The 21391-nt window shown below is 36.8% G+C and overlaps 1 protein-coding gene across 1 annotated transcript; it reads left to right on the plus strand.

Moving 5' to 3' along the window:
• The first annotated feature begins 223 nt into the window (after window positions 1-223).
• LOC111909751 (uncharacterized) lies at window positions 224-1460 on the plus strand. The gene is made up of 3 exons (XM_052770774.1): window positions 224-372; window positions 485-771; window positions 868-1460. The coding sequence occupies exons 1-3, from the start codon at window positions 224-226 to the stop codon at window positions 1458-1460; spliced, it is 1029 nt and encodes a 342-aa protein (XP_052626734.1).
• Window positions 1461-21391: the final 19931 nt, after the last annotated feature.

Here is a 21391-nt window from a genome sequence, read left to right on the forward strand (position 1 = left end):
AAAAACCAATTTATTATCCTATAAATACCTCCTATTTTCTTTTAAAATTTTCACACTTTCTCTTCTCCTCTCTACATACTTTCAATTATCTTCAAAAAAAAATATGGATCCTTTCGACTCGTCCGATGATTCAGATGACGATATTTTCTTTAGGATGATGTATCATTATTACACTACCGACTTGCTACAACCAAACTCAGCCCCGCTACTAACAAGACGTGCGATGTTAAACAGAAATCGCGAGGAAGGACACGAAAATCTATATCGCGATTACTTTGCGGATAATTGTGTATACAGGACGAAGGACTTCAAAAGAAGATTTCGTTTGAGTAGGGATGTGTTCTTGCGAATCGCCAACGCCTTGGAAAGCCGGTATCATTTCTTTACTTTATTTTTATACAAAATAAATAAAAATGTACTACATGTTTCTTTAATTTTACAACATATGCAATATATTTTTAAACTGTAGTTAATTTATGTTTAGGTACGAATTTTTTCAATTAAGATATGATGCTAGAGGTAGACGCGGGTTTACAACTTTGCAAAAATGTGATGCGGCCATTCGTTTGATGGCTATGGGGGAGTCACCCGACACCATGGACGACTATATGAGAATGTCCGAAAGAACCGCAAGAGAGAGTTTGTATACATTGTCAAGGGGTGTTGTTGAAACTTTTGGTGACGTGTATTTGCGGAAACGTTCTTTGCATGATTTGCAAGAATTGTATGCGGCGCATGAAGAACGCCATGGGTTTCCCGGAATGATCGGAAGCATTGATTGCACACACTGGAAATGGAAAAATTGTCTGGTAGCATGGAAAGGGCAATAAGCAAGTGGTCATCACGGATCACCTTCTTTGGTGTTAGAGGCTGTCGCTTCTCAAGATTTATGGATTTGGCATGCATTTTTTGGGGTTGCGGGTTCCAACAACGACGTCAACGTTCTTGATCAGTCGCCAATATTCGACGATCTTTTGAATGAAAAAGCCTCGGATGCTCCTTTCACTGTGAATAGAAACGAATACAAATATGGGTATTACCTTAGAGATGAAATATATCCTCAGTATTCCACATTCGTGAAGGCATTCCGCCACCCGGTTGAAGAACGAGACAAATTTTTTAAGAGAAGACAAGAAGGAACACGTAAGGATGTGGAACGTGCTTTTGGAGTGCTGAAGGCGAAGTGGCATACAGTCGAACATGCAGCACAACCATTGGATTTAGAAACTTTACGATATATCATGTATGCATGTATCATAATGCATAACATGGTAGTAGAAGATAAAGGGCGAAATATTTCACACTATATCCCAACGGAGCCCAGACACGTTCAGTTTCAACCAGGAACAGCAGATTATTTGCATCGTGTTGTTAATATTCAGGATGCAAATAAACACAGACAACTTCGAGAGGACTTGGCGGATCATATCTTCTATGGTAACAATAACGATAACGAATAGTGTTGTATTTTTTTTTTTTTTTTTTTTTTTGAATTTGGATGTTATTTCTTTTTTTTTATTTGTTTTTGGATATTATGTGTAATTTAGTCTTTATGTTAATTTTAATTTTTAGAAAATTTTAATTGTTTTTTATACTTTTTAAACATTATGTTTTATTTATTTTTAATTTAAAAAATAATTGTCTCAATTTAAAAAAAAAATCAAAATAAATAAAATAAATTATAAAATGAAAAAAAAAGTTGGTGTCATAACAAGATATAACATGTTGCCCATTTCCTCACTTGGTGTTATAACACCATTGATGATATGGCATGTGATGTGGCACCAAAATGGTGTTACATCTAGTTGCCCACACCTTATGGTCTAATAAGTTAAATAGAAACCATGGATTATAGGAGAGAATTAAGAAAGAGGCAAAAATGAGATATATGAAAGGGTTTCATCTTATACATCATGTTCATAATGAAGAATGATGAAGTACTAAATTTCATTTGAATTATAATAAATTATCGTTATATACAAGTTAAAACATATTGAATTTTGTTGAGTTATAATGAAAGATATTAAGTTTTGTTTGAATTATAATGAAGAACACAATATGACGAACATGAAGATCGATTGAAAAAAATAGATTTTTAATAATAAAACCATCAAAATCAATAAAGGGATTAAGAGAGAGAATTAGTGATATCCACGTGTCATAACCTTATATGAGTAAGAGGATAAATACGTGTAATATCCGGATCCCGTGATGATTCAAATTTCAGAATTCTAAGTATTTAGGGTTGCCATGGCGTGTAGTTTCAAGGAATATCGTGATCTCTGATGTGTGATTTTATATAAATATTTTAAATGCTCAAGTTTTAAAATTATAAAACTGAATTTATCGCAACCGGACTAACACACACACTAGGCAGTGAACCTAATCGTGTAATATTATAGCTGTGGTATGAACAGGTGTCGAACAGTAGGGGAACGATGGTGAATTAATTTAGAATGTTTGATTATAGGTTACACTAAACACACAAAAGAAATCAAGAAGTGTTTTATTACATACTTTAAATACTGTTTAACATCAAAATATCGATAGACTGACTGGAAGATAAATTTCTTTAGGTACTGTGGTTTAGATAAATTGCATCTTAAATTAATGGTTAACTACTGATACAATGAATATTCATTCATTATTCAGCGATTCCTAATATGACTAGTGTCATGGTAATGACACCTAATCCTTTTATTTCAACATAACTATCAATGAATCGAAAAGTCTTAAGATCGATTAGATTCAAACAAGTAAGAACAATCAAACACAGAATATGAATCAAGAATGTGTCGAATGATTATAAGTCACAGCCTCAGAATAGCTCGATAAAGAACTGCTATAGTAGAGGTGTGTAGGGGTTTACAATGACACGATTACTAAATACACGATGCATGCATGTACCTTAAATAGTAAAACCATAATCATTAATCACGAGTGGACAGGCCCAACTCGGATATACAAAAGACTAAATACAAAGGCCAAAAAGACGCAACACTTAATACTCAACAATCTCCCCTTTTGTGCCGATTGAGGCGAGAGTCCTTCACGGCTGAGTTCACTTTTGCATTTTAAAAACTTTTGGAATGACGCCCAGCAAAACCTTGCAAACTTGGATATACCATTGAATCATATCTAAAAATCACTTCTTGTCACCTTTACTGTTACCCTTGTGCTTGTTGACAAAGCCCAAACATACTCCAGGCAAGCGGTAGTGAACAGATGCTTATCAGCAAGAAAGAAGCAAGCCTTATGAAAGTCTGCATCATTTCATTCTTTCATCTGAAAAGCCACATACCATCCTTCCTTTTGTATCTTCCCAGGCTTCAATTTCTCAAAACCTTCTGGGACTTCTTTAGGGAGAACACTTGGCTTCCTTCGCAGCACAACAACAATCTCCACATCCATTTTGCCTACCTCTTGAATGTATGAAATCAACATCAGGTTAAGGTGAGCAATAACAGGCTCATACTTCTATTCATCTCCCAACAACAAGTTGTAAAGCACGATCCAGTCATAAGGTTTAAGGCATGGCAGATCAGTGAGGGTGAATTCGTGGACCTGACTGGACGGACCTCTCACAACCTTGAACTTCGCATTTGGGAAGCTGTCGATTTGGTTTAGACTGGTGACCTTCACAATCGTAATCTTGCTTGCACTCCACGTCTCATACTGTGGCTTCATATGCTTGAGGTAGAAAGAGAAAAGTAAGTGGTCTGTGTCGCTATCTGTTGACGGGATATTCGTTACTTTCACAAAGCTGCGAAACCTGAAGGCTTTCGGAGTTATCGGTAGGTCCAACTATGAATCTTGTGTATTCTGAAGATCGAATGACACAACTGGTTCCAGCCAATACAAACTCGACATCTCCACAACTTCACTTTGAATTCGCTTTAGAATCCACACTAGAAATAAAAGCTTTCGGCTTTCCAGCGTGACCTGAGCTTCACGTTCAGCTTTTTCTTTTGCTTCAGCCTCACGAATTATTCTTTGATGCTCATCCATCTGAGCTTCACGTTCCTTTCTTATTTTCAGCTCATTTTCATTAGCCTCTTCATTTTCACTGTTATCGATAATTGGTTCTTCATTGAAATGCTTTTCTTTGCCTTTAGGTTCAGTTTTGCTTTTGGGCTTGACAGTGGGCTTGCCTGAAGGTTTGGGGTCTCCCTTCTTTGATTGTGTCACACCTTCTGCCCTTTGTTTCAGAATTGAGCTTGGTTCCAGAACACCTTCCAATCTGTGAAGCATGGAAAAGAAGGGCATGAGTTTCTCAGAGAGATGCTTCTTGACTGTTATTGTGATCACTGAGTCACGAGTCTTAATAATATCTAAAAGCAGTCCATTGACATCTTTTATACAACTTTTCATAGCTACTTTCTCAAATAGCAGATCACTGACTCATTTCTCAGTATTCTCTAACTTGACTGTCAAGACTTTCACCTTTTCAGTCTTTACAGCAAGAGCATCCACAATTTTCCTCTCCATGGCTAAGTCATCCTGAAGCTTTGAGATCTTCGAGGAAATGTCTGAATTGAACTCATCATGGTCAGTTTGTAGACCAATGCAAACCTCTTGAAGTTTTGCTTTCTCTGTTTTGAGAGTTGAGCCCAGGCTAGAAATGACTTCATTAACCTTCGCGATGTCAGACTCAAAGGAGCTCTGAAATTTCTCCATAAACACACGAGCATCATAAATTAGTTTATCGACTTTTGCGGTCGTGTTGTTGCATACAGAAGCAGAAGCATCTACCGCCTTGTTTGTTTTTTCAAGATTGGCGGAGTGCTCTTTTGTAAGAGTCTCGAGAATGGATTTCATAGTTGCTTGCGAATAATCATCACTGGATGATGCCTTAGAAGCTTGGAGCAACGAATCCAATTTTTCATTAATTGCCTTAAGTTTCCCTCTTTTGACCGGAGCTTCGTCATCACTTTCAGTCTTGATGTTAAATGGATTGTAGGTGAATCCTGTGAAGTCTTCATCATCATCACCATAGATCATATCGGGATCATTCCGGCGGAAAGGAGAAATGGTGGGATCATCACCATAAATTTCAGTACAGGTAATCCTCGAACTAAATCTTCAGTTACTAGTTTATTTATATTTCGAAAGTTCAAGTGTGACAATCTTCTATGCCAAAGCCAACTGAGATCATTTGATGCTTTTGATAGTAAACACACAGCTGGTTTTCCCACAATCAGTTTGATATCCAGTGTAAACATATCACCATATCTTTTGGATTTGAGGAGTATTTCATTCGTCTTGACATTTGAAATGATACTACCTTCTTCATTGAATACAACTTGATTTCCTGTACCCACAACAAGTTGTGATACACTTATCAAATTATGTTGAAGTCCTTCAGCATATGCCACTCTGTTTACTGTGAAGTTTCCATTTGTGACTTTCCCATATCCTTTCACTTGACACTTGTGATTATTTCCAAATTTGACAACTCCAGCATTTTCCAGGCTTCTGTAATCTCGCAAATTTTCTTTCCTTCCAGTCATGTGACGAGAGCAACCACTATCAATGTACCATTTTATATCATATTGCTCGTCACATATCACCTGCATTTATTGAAAAAATTTAGGAACCCAAGACTTTTTGGGTCCATCATTAGTAGAATGAAACAAATTTTTGGAATTTAAGAACCATGTTTTCACTTTGTTTGTGACCGAATCAATTATATCAACATCATCAGTTCTAGATTTTGAAATATAATCATTCAATAATTTTGGATTTCCATTAATTGTAATCTTATCCTTCACAACATTCGCATTTTTGATAACTGGTTTCCATTTTTGAACTGGAACTTGCGAATTATTAGATGATGTACTCTCAGTTGCAGAATTATTTGTGTATGTATCAAATGCACTTTTGATCTGTTCTTCTGGAAATTTTCCATTTTGATATTTCTTTCCTTTTCCTTCAAACCAATGATTGAAAGTTCTAACATCAGATTTTCCTTTTGTATATGAAACTTTGTTTGGTTTTGATATTGAAGGATTTGGAAAATTTGGTTGTTTTGGTGAAAATTTCTTTTTGACTTGAGTTGAGTCCTTCAAACTTGATGAAGTATTCGTGAATTTGCCAACATTTTGAAACTTCTGATTATTTGCAAATTTTTGCGAATTCTCAAATTTTCGATTGTTGTCATATTTGCGAACATATGGAACCTTGTCAATAGAGTTGATTTGTTTATGAAAACTTGTTGATATTTTTGAAATTTGCTCTTTTTCATCTCTTGATTTTTCATTAGACACAACTTGCCTGAATATTGCTTTTCTTGCTTTTCTTTTTGAAACATTATTTTCTGTTGAATAATTTCCAACCATCAATTTGAATTCATGAGAATTTAGTTTCACTTCAACCTTTGGTTTTTCATCTTTTTCAAAAACTTTGTTTGATTTTTCACCTTTAATCACCCATTTTTGTGTTGATTTTTGTTTTTGAAACACATAAGTATTTTTCATTAAATTGTTTTCTTCTGTGTTTTGATTTGTGAAAAAACCTTCAGTTGTGGACTTTTGATTATCTTTTTCTATCATTTTATTGAAATCAGGATGAACTTTCTCAGCATTTCCAGTAGTGACAAAAACTTGATTTGGAAAAATTGTTTTATCAGTACAGACAAAATTTGGATATACCACAGTGTTGGTTTCCAAATAATGTGCGCCTTTATCATTTAAAATTTTATCAAATTCTTTTGTATTTTCAAATAGTTGATCAACAACAATCCTTTGAGGTGTTTCAGTTGAAACTTTCTTTTCTTCTTTATTTACATCTGTGTCATCAGATTTCCAACTTTCAACTTCCACATTATCAAACATACAATGTTGCGAAGTTGAAGATTTATCAATTTCATCCTCTACTATTGAATCAACTATGATTTCCTTACCTTTGATCTTAGATGTGATATTAATGATTGACAATTGAGAACAATCAACCTCTTCTTCCTCTTCTATCTCACTGATTTCACTCACATTATCAGAATTTTCATCAATATCAACATAATTCAATTGTGAGGCAAGCTTTGAATTTTCAGTTTTCTTTATGATTTTCACTTGTTCACTCTTTGTCAAACTTTCATTGACAATGTTAACCAATTCATCAGCATTCAGAAATTCATCAATTTTGACAATACCATATGCATATCTATCATCAGGTATTTTGTCAAATTGAGCAATTGTGCTTTCGCAATCATAAGAAACAACATCAACTTTTTCACGTTCATACTCAAGAAAAGGTAAAAGTTTTCTATGTTGTTCTTTGCTAATATCAGAAGAGTGATGTAAAGCTGTTAATTTTGCATACAAGCGTTTTGCAGAATTACAATAGATGTTTCTTTGTGCTAGTAATAACCTAACATCGTTAGTAAGATTATTCCTATCACAGTCTATATTTTTGACTTGCAATTCTAATTTTTCAACTCTGCTCTTCTTTATTTCTAACTCTCTTCGTGTCTCACTAAGTTGCACATTTAATTTCTTAGCTTCATTACTAGCAGACACAATAACAGAATCAAAATAAGCCACAGTATCATCAAATGAAACAATTTCAGCATCATAAGCAGATAAAGGAATATTAAAAGATTCAAGAATTCTACGTACCTTGGTTGTCATGGGTGATTTGTTAGTGGATTTTGACACAAAACATTTCCCTGAAATGTTCCCTTCGCATTCCTCAAAGCTTGCGAACATTGCTCCATGTGTGGGATGCCTCATTTCTTCATCATCAGATCCTGAAGACCAGATCTGATAAGTTTCACTCTCTTCTTCAGCAATTTCTCCCTTCGCAACCAATGACACTCCTTTTGTCTTTGCACGTAACTCTTCAATCTTCTCAGAAAAGTATGCCTCATCTTTGACTTTTTCTTTCTTCTCTTCTCTCTTTCGCAACATGCAGTCAGCTGCGAAATGATTTGCACCATTGCAATAATGACAATAGATTCCTGAATCAACTTTCAACTTTTTCTCTTCATTCGCATTTTTCGGTTTTTCCTCAATTTTCTCCATCTTCTTCCTCTCATCCCCTCCAGTCCTTGTGGTAACATTCTTCGCATCATTCATCTTCCCTTTTGGATTAAAAGGCTTTTTGAAAAACTTTTTAACTCTGTTGTTTGAATAGAATGCACAGCTTCATCATCGGAATTCATCAAAAATCCTTCATCATCTGATCCATCTTTTTCATCATTTTCAGATACCTTTGAAACTAGAGCCAAAGGACCACCAATAACGAGTTTTGATTCTTCATACATTTCTGAGACCTCAGATTCATGTGTTTTGAGTTGATTGTAGAGATCATTCAATTTGGTTGTATCAAAACTTTGTTGATTTTTAATCATCATGCTCACACTTCGCCACTCCTTGCGAAGTCCCATAATGAAAGTTAAATTGAATTCCATGATAGATCTAGTGATACCGTACCTATTGCAGCGAAACACAAGCTCATTCAGACGATCATAGTAACTTTCGAGAGTTTCTGCATCCTTCTGTCTGAATTCCTTCAGTTCAATCAGACATTGCTTCACAGAATTGATCTTCGTCTTTTCGCTACCTTGATACTTCTCTTTTAGAGTATTCCAGATGTCTTTTGCTGTTTTACAACTACGAATGTAATTGTAAACCACAGGAGGAAGAGCACCTCTTAGTTCCCTCATGCACCTCTTTTCATTATCCTTCAGTCGTTTTCGTTGATCTTCAACATCAGGAGATCCAGTGGATGGACCAATTTGTTGAACATTTGCAGGAGCTTGAACTGTTCCATCGATACAATTCCAAAGTTCTTCATCAATTCCATTTAAGTAATCTTCCATTCTATCAGCCCACTGATCATAATATTCTGGAATCAACATCGGAATTTTGGTTGAAGAACCAAGCAAATGAGAGAAAGAAGTCATCGTGTTCATGTTGAAGTTCGCCATTGATGAACAAACAAAAATTTCAGAAAACTTGATGAATTTCAGAAATCGATCAAACAAATTGATCAAAAATCGCTAATCGAATACTCGACTTAACAATTCAAATGCAGAATCAATTCAAATCTGAAGATCAAAAGTGATTTTCAAAATCAAAATTGCGCGGAAGATTTTGAGTAAATTTTGTAACTCAAAAAGCAAATGATTCTTATACAAAAATCAGATCTAAGCAGTTTGAATCCCGCTCTGATACCAATTATAGAGAATTGTTATCGAGAATTAAGATGCGAATCAATAGATTTGAATGAAGAATGATAAAGAACACACGAAGTAAATATTAATCAGATCTCGTTTTATTAAGACTGATTACAGAATAAGCTGAAATGAGTTTTTGTGTTTCGATGTCGATTTCTCAACTTCAAGCCTAAGTCCCTATTTATAGAGAACTTACAAAAAGTATACTAAGTCATATACAGTGAAACTTCGCATGCTATACTTCGCATTTAAAATAGACTTAGTAAGATACATACAAAATGCGAATCATTACAAGACACTATTCGACTTTTACAACTTAACACCTACAAACTCGAAGCTCCTGCCCTCGCATCAGATGCGTTGACAGTTACTGGAGGCTCAATACTGGATGTTATGGTGGTTGCAGTAGAATCAGTGAAAATAGGGGGATGGGATTGTGAAATGCCCAATGAAACAGGTAGGCATTGGGCAATGGTAATGGGTGTTGAAACAGTGGCAGTTGGAGAAGCGATTGAGACATCTTCAAAGAAATGATTTGTGATAGGAACAGAGATAGGAATCTCAAAGGTTACCTCAGGGTTCATAGTTTCCGGCTCTGAAACCTTTGGATGAGATGAAACATCTTTGTCGTTGTGATCCTTCGTTTGAATGGGAATATCTACAACTGTTTGAGACTGCGAATCCTCATGATCGTTTGGGGTTAGAGTTCGTGTTCGACGAGCCATCTTCTTGACTCTCGTCCTCTTTGGTGCTTTAGGGGGTGAGGATGGTTCAGCTTCAGGCTTTCGTTTTCCACCCTTCGTGCCCTCCTTTTTCTCTCCCTTCTTAGGTTTATCCGCCTCATCTAGGACCTTTCGCATTTCTTCTGTTAATGGGAGAAAGCCTGAGAGGGGTAGATTGCGATAGGCTCGCAGTACATCGCTCACAGCCAGTACGTCACGAAGCATTACTTCAGGAATCAAACCGATGAAGTTGAATTTCGAGTTGTCAACGAGAATGATGTTCGTGGTGTGGAAGGTCTGGATAGAAGCCAAAGACGACCATTCTAGATAGGGGATGTTTAACTTGCTGATCGCCCTTTGAACAACGATTGACCAGAAGCGAGCACATGAAATTTCACTATGTCGAGTTGCTGAGAGAGTGCTTTGTACGAACTGAGCCCAGAGAACGGACCCATAGTCAAAGTTGATACCGGAATAGATGTTGCACATCATGGTCATGAAGAACTTGCTTGCATAGTTCGAGCCAGTAACTCGTTCAGAAAAGCTCTTGAAGATTAGCTTGAATAAGTCATTCCACATCGACGACAAGTTAGGCTTTTTGAACTTCGAAAATGCACTTATTGATTCCTTGTAGCCCATCTGGAAGAATATCTCCATAATCGTTGAGTTTGAGATGCTTTCTGGGTTAACTAAGTCACGACCCAGAGGAAGCCTGAAGAGTTGGCAGAATCTGGATTTTGTGATGTGGGTTTTGTGGTTGTTGATTTCAAACGTGACCAATTCTTCCCTTTTTTGATAACTAGTAGTGGAGTAGGCCTTTGAAAGATACGCCAGGGGAATGCTCTCTGACTTAGTGAGCACAACAACAAGTGGAGAGTACTTCAAGCATTCGACGATGGGTTATAGAGACTCATCATATTTGGTGGGATCTAGATCAAGAACCATGTTCAGATTGGCTTTGATGTTGAGGATTGAAGACTGGCCCTTGGTTTCTGCAATAGAAGGGGTCTCTGAGGAAGCTGCCATTGATGCGTGAGGATGAAGAAGATGAACAATAGACAGAGAAAAATCACCAGAGGATTTGTTTGCTTTTTGAAAGTGGTAATTGTTTATTGAAGCGTCAAAATACTTTTATACGTTGTAGGAAGTGAGAGACATCCGTTGATTTGTTGCATCGGTTACTGAAAAGTCGCCTAAAAAAGCACGACCTATTTCAACATGTGAGTTGTTATAGTTACTTTTAAGTGTCATCCCCAAATTTTAATCTTATATGAATATAAATTAATTTTAAAAGTAATTACTATTTCGAAAACGTACTACTACTCGTTGACGACTCTGGGGTAGATTCTCATGCGGTGATCATCAGAATGCGTCCATCCGCGCCTGAGTTCTTTAATATCGGGCAGTTCCTCTGATTGAGTCTAGACTCGCCACATCCATAGCAAGCTTGGTTTCCTTCAAATCCGGGGACTTGGGAGATCGGTTGAGCCGGTGCCCTGCAGTAACGGACTGTGTCCCTTTCTGCGGCAGTTTAGACACTGCATTTTTCGGCACACTCCAGTGTGGTAAAAGTTGCATTTTCCACACTTCGAAAGGTTTCCCGCATATCGACTGGCAGGTGCTGAAGCAGTAGGTGTCATAGCGGCGTACATAGTACTCGCTCGTTGTTCTTGCAGGGTGTCTTGTGTTGTTCGCTTCTTCTTTCTCTTGTTCCTCGACTTCTGATTATAGTCCTCTTCCTTTGATGGCTCGGGAACACGGACTTTTACACCATGGCGGACTCCATGGTCGATGATTCGTTGAGCCAAGCGTTTAGCACTATCAAACGTGGCTGGGTTAGAAGACAGCACATTTCCTTGGGTCGGAGCAGTCTGACCCCAAATGTATCGTTCTATCTTCTTGCTCTCTGAGGTAATCATCCCGGGCCATAGAGTTGCTAGTTCGCTGAACCGGTCAGTGTAGGTCACTATGTCTGAGCTGACCTTAGTGAGATCCCACAGCTCTTGTTCTAGTTTTTGAATCTCGCCGAACGGGCAATATTCTTCCTATATTAACTCTTTTAGGTTTTCCCAACCTATTGAGTTTGCCACTGATAGGGTCAGTGACTTAACATGGCTGTTCCATCATGTTAGGGCCTTGCCAGAGAAGGTGCAGGCAGCAAACTTCACTTTGCTTCCTTCTGGGCATGAACAGATTTCGAAAACCGACTTGGTTTTCTTGAACCATTGCATAAGGGCAATGACTCCTTCAGTCCCATTAAAGGACAATGGATGGCATCTGGTGAAGTCCTTATAGGAGAACTCTCCTTGGCGCACTGGAGCTTCACCTTGAGTAGAATCAGTAGGCGTTTCACCTCCACAAGTACTGATGGGGTGATATTGAGCCATGGCTGTTGCCACAGCCGCGGCCACTGCAGCGTTCAGAGTTGTTGCATCGATTTGTGGAGAAGGTATTGGAGTTATCGTGGTAGCGTGTCTGGGTGATCTGCGAGGAGGCATCTTTGCTAAAAGGAAACAAAGATGAGACAGAATAAGTCTATAGCAATGGACACAAGCCGAAAGCTGAAAAGACAAGGTTATCCTAGTTCTGGATGTATCGGGTCCTGACTTCCACAGGGATCTAGAAACAATTCATAAACAAGTCTATACCTAATAAACTCTATGAATTTGAAATAACTATCCTCGAATGAATATCTATTTCCTGAATAACTGTTACCAGCTGCATGCAAGAAAATAATCCTAACACATGTAATGTGAGCAGTGTTTCCACTCGCTCGACCAATTAACAGGATTAATATTTATTAGTGTGACATGTAAGACGTTTTGATCACTCCGGCTGATCCTTCCTTGAAAACTTCTCATGAACTTTTCCTTGTTCCTCCTGGACTCTTCTGTTGTATACTATGAGGAAGTGGTTACATCTATCTGGGCTTGTCGTGCGAGAAGGAAATTGGCTAAAGAACCTATGAGCTTTAAGGTAACTTTATGGGGTGATCCTTACGGAATCCTCCTACAATTGTACAAGGTACACAAGTTTGTATATAATTGAAGATCAAATAGACTTTCGAATAGTTGATCCCACCTCAACACTACATCCTTAAGAGGATTGGATAGCGAAGCGTAGGCCATAGATTCTATGTCTATAAGGTCCCGATTATATATAACACTTTAGGAATATACCTTGCAATATTATAGGCTTATCCGTAAGAGTCCTTTAAGTTCTCACATAAGTTATTTATCTGGACTACAAAACTCCTATAGTATTCTAACTCTGAATGTACTTGTTCTGGCGTTCTGGTAAGTTTTAACACTGTTGCAACACCATATCATTCCCAAACACATGTCGGTCACATCTCGAATGAATATAGTTGATCAGGCTATATTGATCCTAGCTATGATTACATAAATGTTCAGGTTGACGATAGTGTCCAACCCTTAAATACTTTAGTTTTGTTCTCTTCGTGACACTAGTGCTATTATGTACATGTATGAGCAAGTAGGTATATTTTTATAACTTGTAGTTATACTCTAAAATATATCATTATCTAGAACACTTAAGCCCCATTGTATTTATAGTTGTATATCTTTTATCGGTTGATATACTTAGTTCACTATAAACAATGCTCTGATACCAATGTGTCACACCCCAAAACCGGAACGGCGAAAACGTTCGCGGACGGAGCACGTCATGTTTAGTATCACGAGATATGTATATGGTAAGCAAGTAATGAACAACCATTTCATTTAGAAAGAAAGTGTTTACAATATGTGTGTTCACAAAACATAGAAGTCATAAACAAATAACAAAACAAGACTTGAAGCTATAATGCTCCATCTTCTGAAGTCCCAGCACGAGCACCTGTCTAATAGTCTCCTGAGAATACAAGTTATTTGAAAGAGTTGGTCAACAATTAAGCTGGTGAGTTCATAAGATTTTAGTGATGTGAGTAAACTGTAAATTCTATTTTGAAAAGTTCACCTGATCCTCTAGAAAATCCTATATTTCCTACTTGAATGAAAGTTAAGTAAAATAACACTACATGCCTTTCTATGGGTACTAAGTGAGTACAAGTTATATATACTCAGAGTAAATAAACAATCGATTGTGCGCATCTGCCCTAAGCTCACAACCCAACGGGGAACAGAAAGTAAGGCGGATATCACACATTCCATTGGTTGTTAGATCATTGTCATATATAACCCTGGTGTAATCACTTGTTACTCATGGAGTTATTTGTAATGGTTCCTTTATATCTAACGAAAAGTCCTTTTAAGAAAACCTATATTAATTTCTTATAGTAAAATATTGACCACAATGACTACTTTTATAATAGCTTTGTTTATACTGCTATATATAATCTGATATCAGATAGAATAGTTAATTGGGTGAATCTGCCCTAAGTCCACAACCCAACGAGGACATGAAGTAAGGCGGAAAACAGACATTTAACTATCTATTGGGTATTAGTTTTATATATAAACATGGTGTATAAACTAAGGTATTATAGAGTTATTCACCTAAAGTCTTTATGTGTATACTGGCTTAATAAAATGGATTAAGCCCTTATTTGGGAAGTTTCTAGTTTTGTATACCAAAAGTAATGACTTTGAAAAGTATGTTTTTGTACTTGAAAAGCTGTGCTTTGACTCCGTGTCCTATAACCTGATCCATACCTGGTACCCTTATGATGACTTAATGTATACTAAGCATAAATATATATAGAATCGGGTAGATAATAGATTGGGTGAATCCGTTCCAAGCCCACAGCCAGACAAGGACAAAAAATGAAGCGGAGAACACACATCCTATTAGCTATCGGATCCTATTGGTATATATGTATCCTATGGTGTATACATTAAGGAATCATAAGATTATCATTATGGTCCTAACTTTTTGGAAGTAGCCTTCTACCAAGACCCGACTGTTTTGAAAGTAGCCTTCTACCAAGACCCAACTATACGACTATTATTAATTAAATCTAACCTACCTCATCGATTATGTGAATATGACACATAGTAAAGGTATTAATAATATTGAAACTGGAATTTTATATCCTTCTGTAATTGTCGTATTGACAGTGTAATTGTAATAAGTGACTACTTTAAGTATTATTTTGCCTTAATTGGGGGTTAAGGCATAATGTGATGGCTAGATCCTATGCTAAACGCTCCCTTGTCAAGAGATTCTAGGAACTACACGCGACCCTTGCATGAGTGCAAGCCGCGAACATCCACATTATTATGATCATGTATACCCAATATAACTGTCACAATGCGTTGTGATTCATTGGTATAGTTGGATCCTGAACTTGTTCCATGCTAAAGCACCTTATTATGTTTTGTTCTGTTATCGTATATTGATATCGTATTTATGTAAACGTATTGCGTTAGTATAGACTCATGAACCGGACTGACTCTTTATGTGCTTCATTGAACTAGAAGTAATGAATAGCATTCTCCTAAACTATACCTATAATATTTTACTAATGCTCTACTTAGACTGTTACTGAAAAGACTTGTTTCTCTACTAAGTTATGCTTGTACTTTAAAAACGAAGTTTTGTATAACTATAAAGTAACATAACCTTTAAGATTTTTTAAATGTTTTGACAACTTATAAATAACATAAGTAACATATTAAAAGATGTTTATAACAAACATTTACACAATTATCATTGTGTTCAACTTGTATTCCCCCCCTTAAAACTGTTAAAATAGCTAAAAGATTCATTACGGGGTATGAACTCACCTGATGTGGGTGATTCAAACTGGTATGTGCGTACAGATGAGAAGTTCCACGAATGAGGTCCCGAGACACAACAAGTCCTAAATAAAATATAGAGACACATATTGACATGAATATAGTGTTTATAAACAACTATATGAAAGGAAACACCTTCCGGGACTAGGAAACACCTTGGTTAAGTGTTGGAATCACATGCGATTCATCAAAGGGAAGTGAAATGGCATTTAAGGGTGTTTACGGTTTTGTAACCAACTCCACTTGACTTTACGGTTGTAAACCCATGAGTTTACGGCCGTAAACTCATGGTACTTTGACCATTTTGTGATTTGAAGTCTTACAAGTCATTCTAAGCATTCCAACTTCATGTTTAATCCTTAGGAAGTGATTAGGGCATCATATCACCCCTTTATGGGGTTTACGGTTTTTGGACCATTTGTCTTTGGGTTTACGGTCGTAAACCCAAATGGTTTATGGTCATATGATGTTTTCAAGTCCTTAGCACATCAAGGTAAAAGTCTAGGCTAGTTTCTAGGCATAAGGAAGGAATATGGGGCATCATATTTACGGTTTTGGGAGATCCCCAAACCGTAAACACATATAAATGGGGTCTTTAGGTGATTTTTATATGCTAAACATATCAAGGTAAGGTTCTAGGTGTAAATCCCTAATCTGCCTGTGTATCAGTCAAATCCGTTTGATGGTGCGGAATCCCAATCAAATGGATGATATCAGATAAAATAAAAGAGAATGAGAAGAAGAAAAAGATGAATCTCGATTGTATTAATGATATGAATTAAAGCTCCAGATACAAACGATTCACACACATACGCTCCTTATTTTCTCTGGCCGTAAACTCCTTACTGTTCATCAATCTTCTACTCCTCACCCTAACACCTCTATTTATAGTTGCAAAATATGGGCCGGAAACAAATGGGCCGTAAATGAGTTTACAGCCGTAAGGTGTTTATGGCCGTAAACTCAGCCGTAAACTAGACCGAAAATTCATAAACTATTACACAAAAATATAATTGCCCAGAAAAGTAAAGTATAAACCATATTTTGACCCAACAATCTCCCTCTTGGTTTATAGCTTTCTTTTCTTAATGACCCAACAAGCTCCCCCTAAAAAGTAGTTGGTTTTCTTGATAATCTTCATTGGGAACTTGGCTTCAGCATTAATCTTCACATTCTTCATGACTTCAAGATGAACTTGATGAATCTTCAATGAATGACTTCATCTTGAGCGGTTGGGAATTTCTTCAGAATTTGGCTTTGAACGCATGTTGGTTGAGGAGGCTTGATGTACTGATTCTTGAAAGATAGCGCTTTCAGCTTGAGAATCTTCAGAGAGAACATCAGAGAGAACAAATCTTCTGGATCACTTCAACAGGTTCATAGATAGCAGCAAATTGATTGATGAGGCTTCAATGCAATCCGTCACATAATCTTCAATTGCAGCTTCACCTTGCTTCTGGGGTTGAAATATTGAATTTGAAAGAATAATCTTCATTTCTTGCTCCTTCGAATGCGAATTCTTCGATGCTCACGGACAAAGCCTTTGCTCATAAATTTTCAACAAAAACTCCATGAGCTTTACCTATACCTGAAATCACTATTCAAGACAAAACAAAATTAAAGAAAACTTAGCACACAAATTAAAACGGAAACAAAAATATTTTTGGATTTTTTATTTTTTTCCGAACAAGAAATAAAACAGAAATAACACTATTTTTGGATTTTTAATTTTTCTAATTTTTCTTTGATTTTTGAATTTTTCTGATTTTTTATTTTAATTTTTAATTCTCCCCTAATATTTAAATTAGACGAAACTATGACAAATTTAACAAAAATAAAATGATATCTAACTTTAAGAGAGATTTGGGATCAAAGTTTTTAGACAACCTTTATCCACTTGTCGGTACCTTCCATATTCACATCTTTGTCTGGTCGATCGTCGGTATTGTGGTCCACTTAAACACGAAAAATTTGTGACAGATTTAGGATATACTATTTGTTACAAGACAAGGTGAACTTCAGTTCCTAAAAAATTATATCTTATCCTAATTCCTTAAATACTATATCTTAAGGACCATTCATCTGACGACGACCAGGGATATTGTTGTCCACCTAAATTGAGCAGCGAGATCTATAGACAATCTGTATGTGTTCAATTTTTAAGTGTACTGGAACGTGTTTCCCGCTTCCTGATATGCCCCAGCCATCAAGAACTTCCAGAGTACTCCTTACACCGGGTGAGCAGACAACCATTCAGAGAGAGAAGAGATTCAGAATTCTATTGCTAACTACTTCAGAGGGGTTAAGAAGAAGAAGGTTGCATATGTTGTGTACCAGGTCGGATTAGAAGTCGCACAAAGGAGACAGCATATGGCTAACAGATGAGAAGTATTTCACACATATATTTCACACACACACACACACACACACACACACACACATATATATATATATATATATATATATATATATATATATATCCTACAGAGAAATAGAGTTGCATATGTTGTGTTCCAGGTCGGATTGGAAGTCACGCAAAGGAGACAACATATGACTAACAGACGGAAAGAAAGAAAACGATTTTCTACAGACCTAATTTATCAGAATTTACCAGTCGCCCCATCCAACCGGAATTAATGACAGAATCCGCACATCGAGGAAAAGTTAAGCCATGGTTCCAAGTACGGGTTCAATTAATGTGACGAATAGATTCTCATGTTTATCTCCCTGCTCAACCTATCCGAGCGTCGTGATGTCAGATTAAACGGATCTAACTAGGTCAAAATTTGTTAAGTCCTCAAATTCATTAGGTTCAACTTTCCTAGTCAAGTCTTTTTTAAAATCTTTCGTGCCTACCATCACATCAAGTACAGAGCATAGACGATTCAACTTAGGTACGTTACGCCGATTCAGGTTGTCCTTTATCACTTGTTAATATCACTTCCCAAAACATCTCCCTCAAACACATTTCATAACCAATATATTTTTTATTTTCTGATTTTCTGATGTTTTTGGATTTTTGAAAATTTTCTAGTTTTTGTTTTGTTTTTATTTCTCCCCGTAAATTTGTGCATAGGAGAGAAACGAAAGTAAATGCGCAAATTTAAACTATCCTAAAACAAAAATTAGTCTTTAAAGCGAATCAGATTAAGAAAAAACTTAGGAGTATAGAGAAGAAAACGCAAACCGTAATTCACCGATTGAACCTGCATCCAAAAGGTCTGAGAACAGCACGCATAATCTCATAACAGATCCAAAAATTCTTCATATCATTAAGCACTAACCCCATTTGTGATCTCTTCCTTTCTTCCTTTCCTACAAAAGGACACATACTCTCAACAAAGGTCTTAATGTTGTACAGTTTGAGAGATGTCTCCTATCATGTGCCTGGAACAGCCACTACCAACAAACCAAAGTCTGATGATATGCCTCCATAGCTGCTCCGACACAGAGCGGGATTAATTGGTCTTTGGAACCCAATCTATTTTGAAACTGGGTCGACCTTTGTCATCCTTGCACGGTACTCTCTCCCATGACATGTCCTGCTTATCACAAACAGAAGATGTAGAAATGTTAGAATCGTTAGAAGATTTGGGAGTTTTCACCTTTGGTACCCATCTATATTCAGGTTTAACCCATTTCTTTTTCGATCCTATGGATGGCTCAGTACTTGATTTGGAACTTGAAGCCGACTGCCTAGATAACTTTGACCTAACCGGTCTTGGTTTCACAGGAACATCTCTTGAACTGCGCTTCTTGGTCGGCATTCCCTCCCTGCCCTTGGGATTTTGATTCTTGGCCTTGGAAGATTGATTCTTGGCCTTCTGCGCGTTCCAATCAGCATGGTCTGAACGTGACTTTGAGGGGTTTCTTTTGAAAAATCTCCCTCTTGGTGCGTTCTGCCAGCCTTGTGCATAGTAAGGAACGTATGCGTGATTTGGACAGTTTCTAGCAATGTGTCCTGGTGTTCCATAGTGAAAACAAGTCCTTTTCTTCACTGGGAAATTGTTTCTTCCTGCCCCTGGTGGCGTATCCTTGCCTCGTTTCTTGTTGTTCCCACATGCACACTTACAACAGGCACTTTGTTGCGCTAGAATTGGAGGCCTGTATTTACCAACGACGGGTTGATTAAAAGCAGCCGAGTTCGAAGCAACATATTTAGAGTTCAAGGTGTCATTGGTTTGTTCAGAAGAACTCTCCTTGTTCTCATCCTCTGCTACTTTACTTGCACATGTAACATAAGCATCAGTATTTTCAACATTAATAACTCCTCCTGACACAAATCCAGCTGGTTTTCCGTATTTAAGATGTGCCTCCCTGTCAATTTCTTCTTGTTTCATAGGGATGGATGTGTAGTTATGATTGTAAGGAGGAGGTACACTATCATACCCTAGACCCTTGTTTTGATTCCTTTTAAACTGCATGCTTTGGTCTATCATATTTGCAACCACCTCACTTGAGAAATCATATTTTCTAACATCAAGTTTGGCAGTTTCAAACTTTCCTTTCAAAGATTCAACTTCAGCCACTAGCTCAGCATTTTGTTTGACTACATAATCATAGTTTTCACATTTGTTACTGTAGTCTTCTTGAAGTTTCCTAAAGTCCTTGGTTTTAGCTTCTAACTCAGCCTTCAGGGGTTTCTGTCCTTTCCTGAGTTGATATCCTTTATATCTCAGGTCCTCAACTTCCCCTTTTAATAAATCAATTTGTTCCCAAAGAAATTTAATCGTATCTTCACATGATTGAGAACATGAAACTTCACATGAATGAGAACACGACACTTCATTGATCGGAAGGTTTGCTGAACTCATTGTATTTCGACAATTCAAAGCGTTAAGTTCTTCAATTATATCAGCCAGACTAAGACGATTAAGATCTTTTGTCTTCTTGATGTCAGCCACGTCCAAGTCCCACGATTTTGGAAGTGAATTCAACAGCTTTTTGTTGATCTCGGACTTAGTCAAGAAGATCCCGACTATATTCATCTCAGTAGTGAGTGTAGTAAATCGCTGCAACTGAGTTTCGAGCGTTTCTCCAGGGACATAATCGAAAAAGTTGAAATTTTGTCTTAACATATCCTAACGACTCTTTTTCATGTTTTCAAATTCCCTCGTAGACCTTAAAATCAATTAATTAAAAAAACAACTAGAAGCAAACGTCAAATTTAAAATGCCCCCCCCCCCCCCCCCCCCCCCCCCGCCCTTTTTTTTTTATTATAAAAAAAATTAACCTTAAAAGTCAAATTTAAAAAAATTAAACTTGAAAAGTCAAACTTAAAAGTCAAATCGAAAGGTTAAATTTGAAATTTTAAAGGTTAAACGAAAAAGTCAAGATTTAAAATCAAAGGTCAAACTTGAAAGACAAAATCAAAAATCAAAAATAAAAGTTTAAAAAATAATTTTATTATTTATTTATTTATTTATTTAATTATATTATTATTATTATTATTATTATTATTATTAATTTTAATTTTGGATGAAAAAAAAAATTTGAATTAAAAGAAATTGAGTTTTGGGGTAAAAAGTGTCAAAATTCGAAATTAGGTGCGAAAAAGACGGGTTATATTTTAGTTTTCGAAGGAATGGAACAAGGAGTCAGCTAGTTGAGTTGGTAAGGCATTGGTCGGATCCGGGTTCGAATCTCGGCACCCCCTAAAATCGCTGCGCGCCTTCCTTTTTAATAGAAACGCTATGCGGCTTGCTTAGCCGGCTTCCCTAGCCGAGCCGAAGTCC

Source organism: Lactuca sativa, chromosome 4, assembly GCF_002870075.4.
Source record: "Lactuca sativa cultivar Salinas chromosome 4, Lsat_Salinas_v11, whole genome shotgun sequence".
Taxonomy (NCBI): domain Eukaryota; kingdom Viridiplantae; phylum Streptophyta; class Magnoliopsida; order Asterales; family Asteraceae; genus Lactuca; species Lactuca sativa.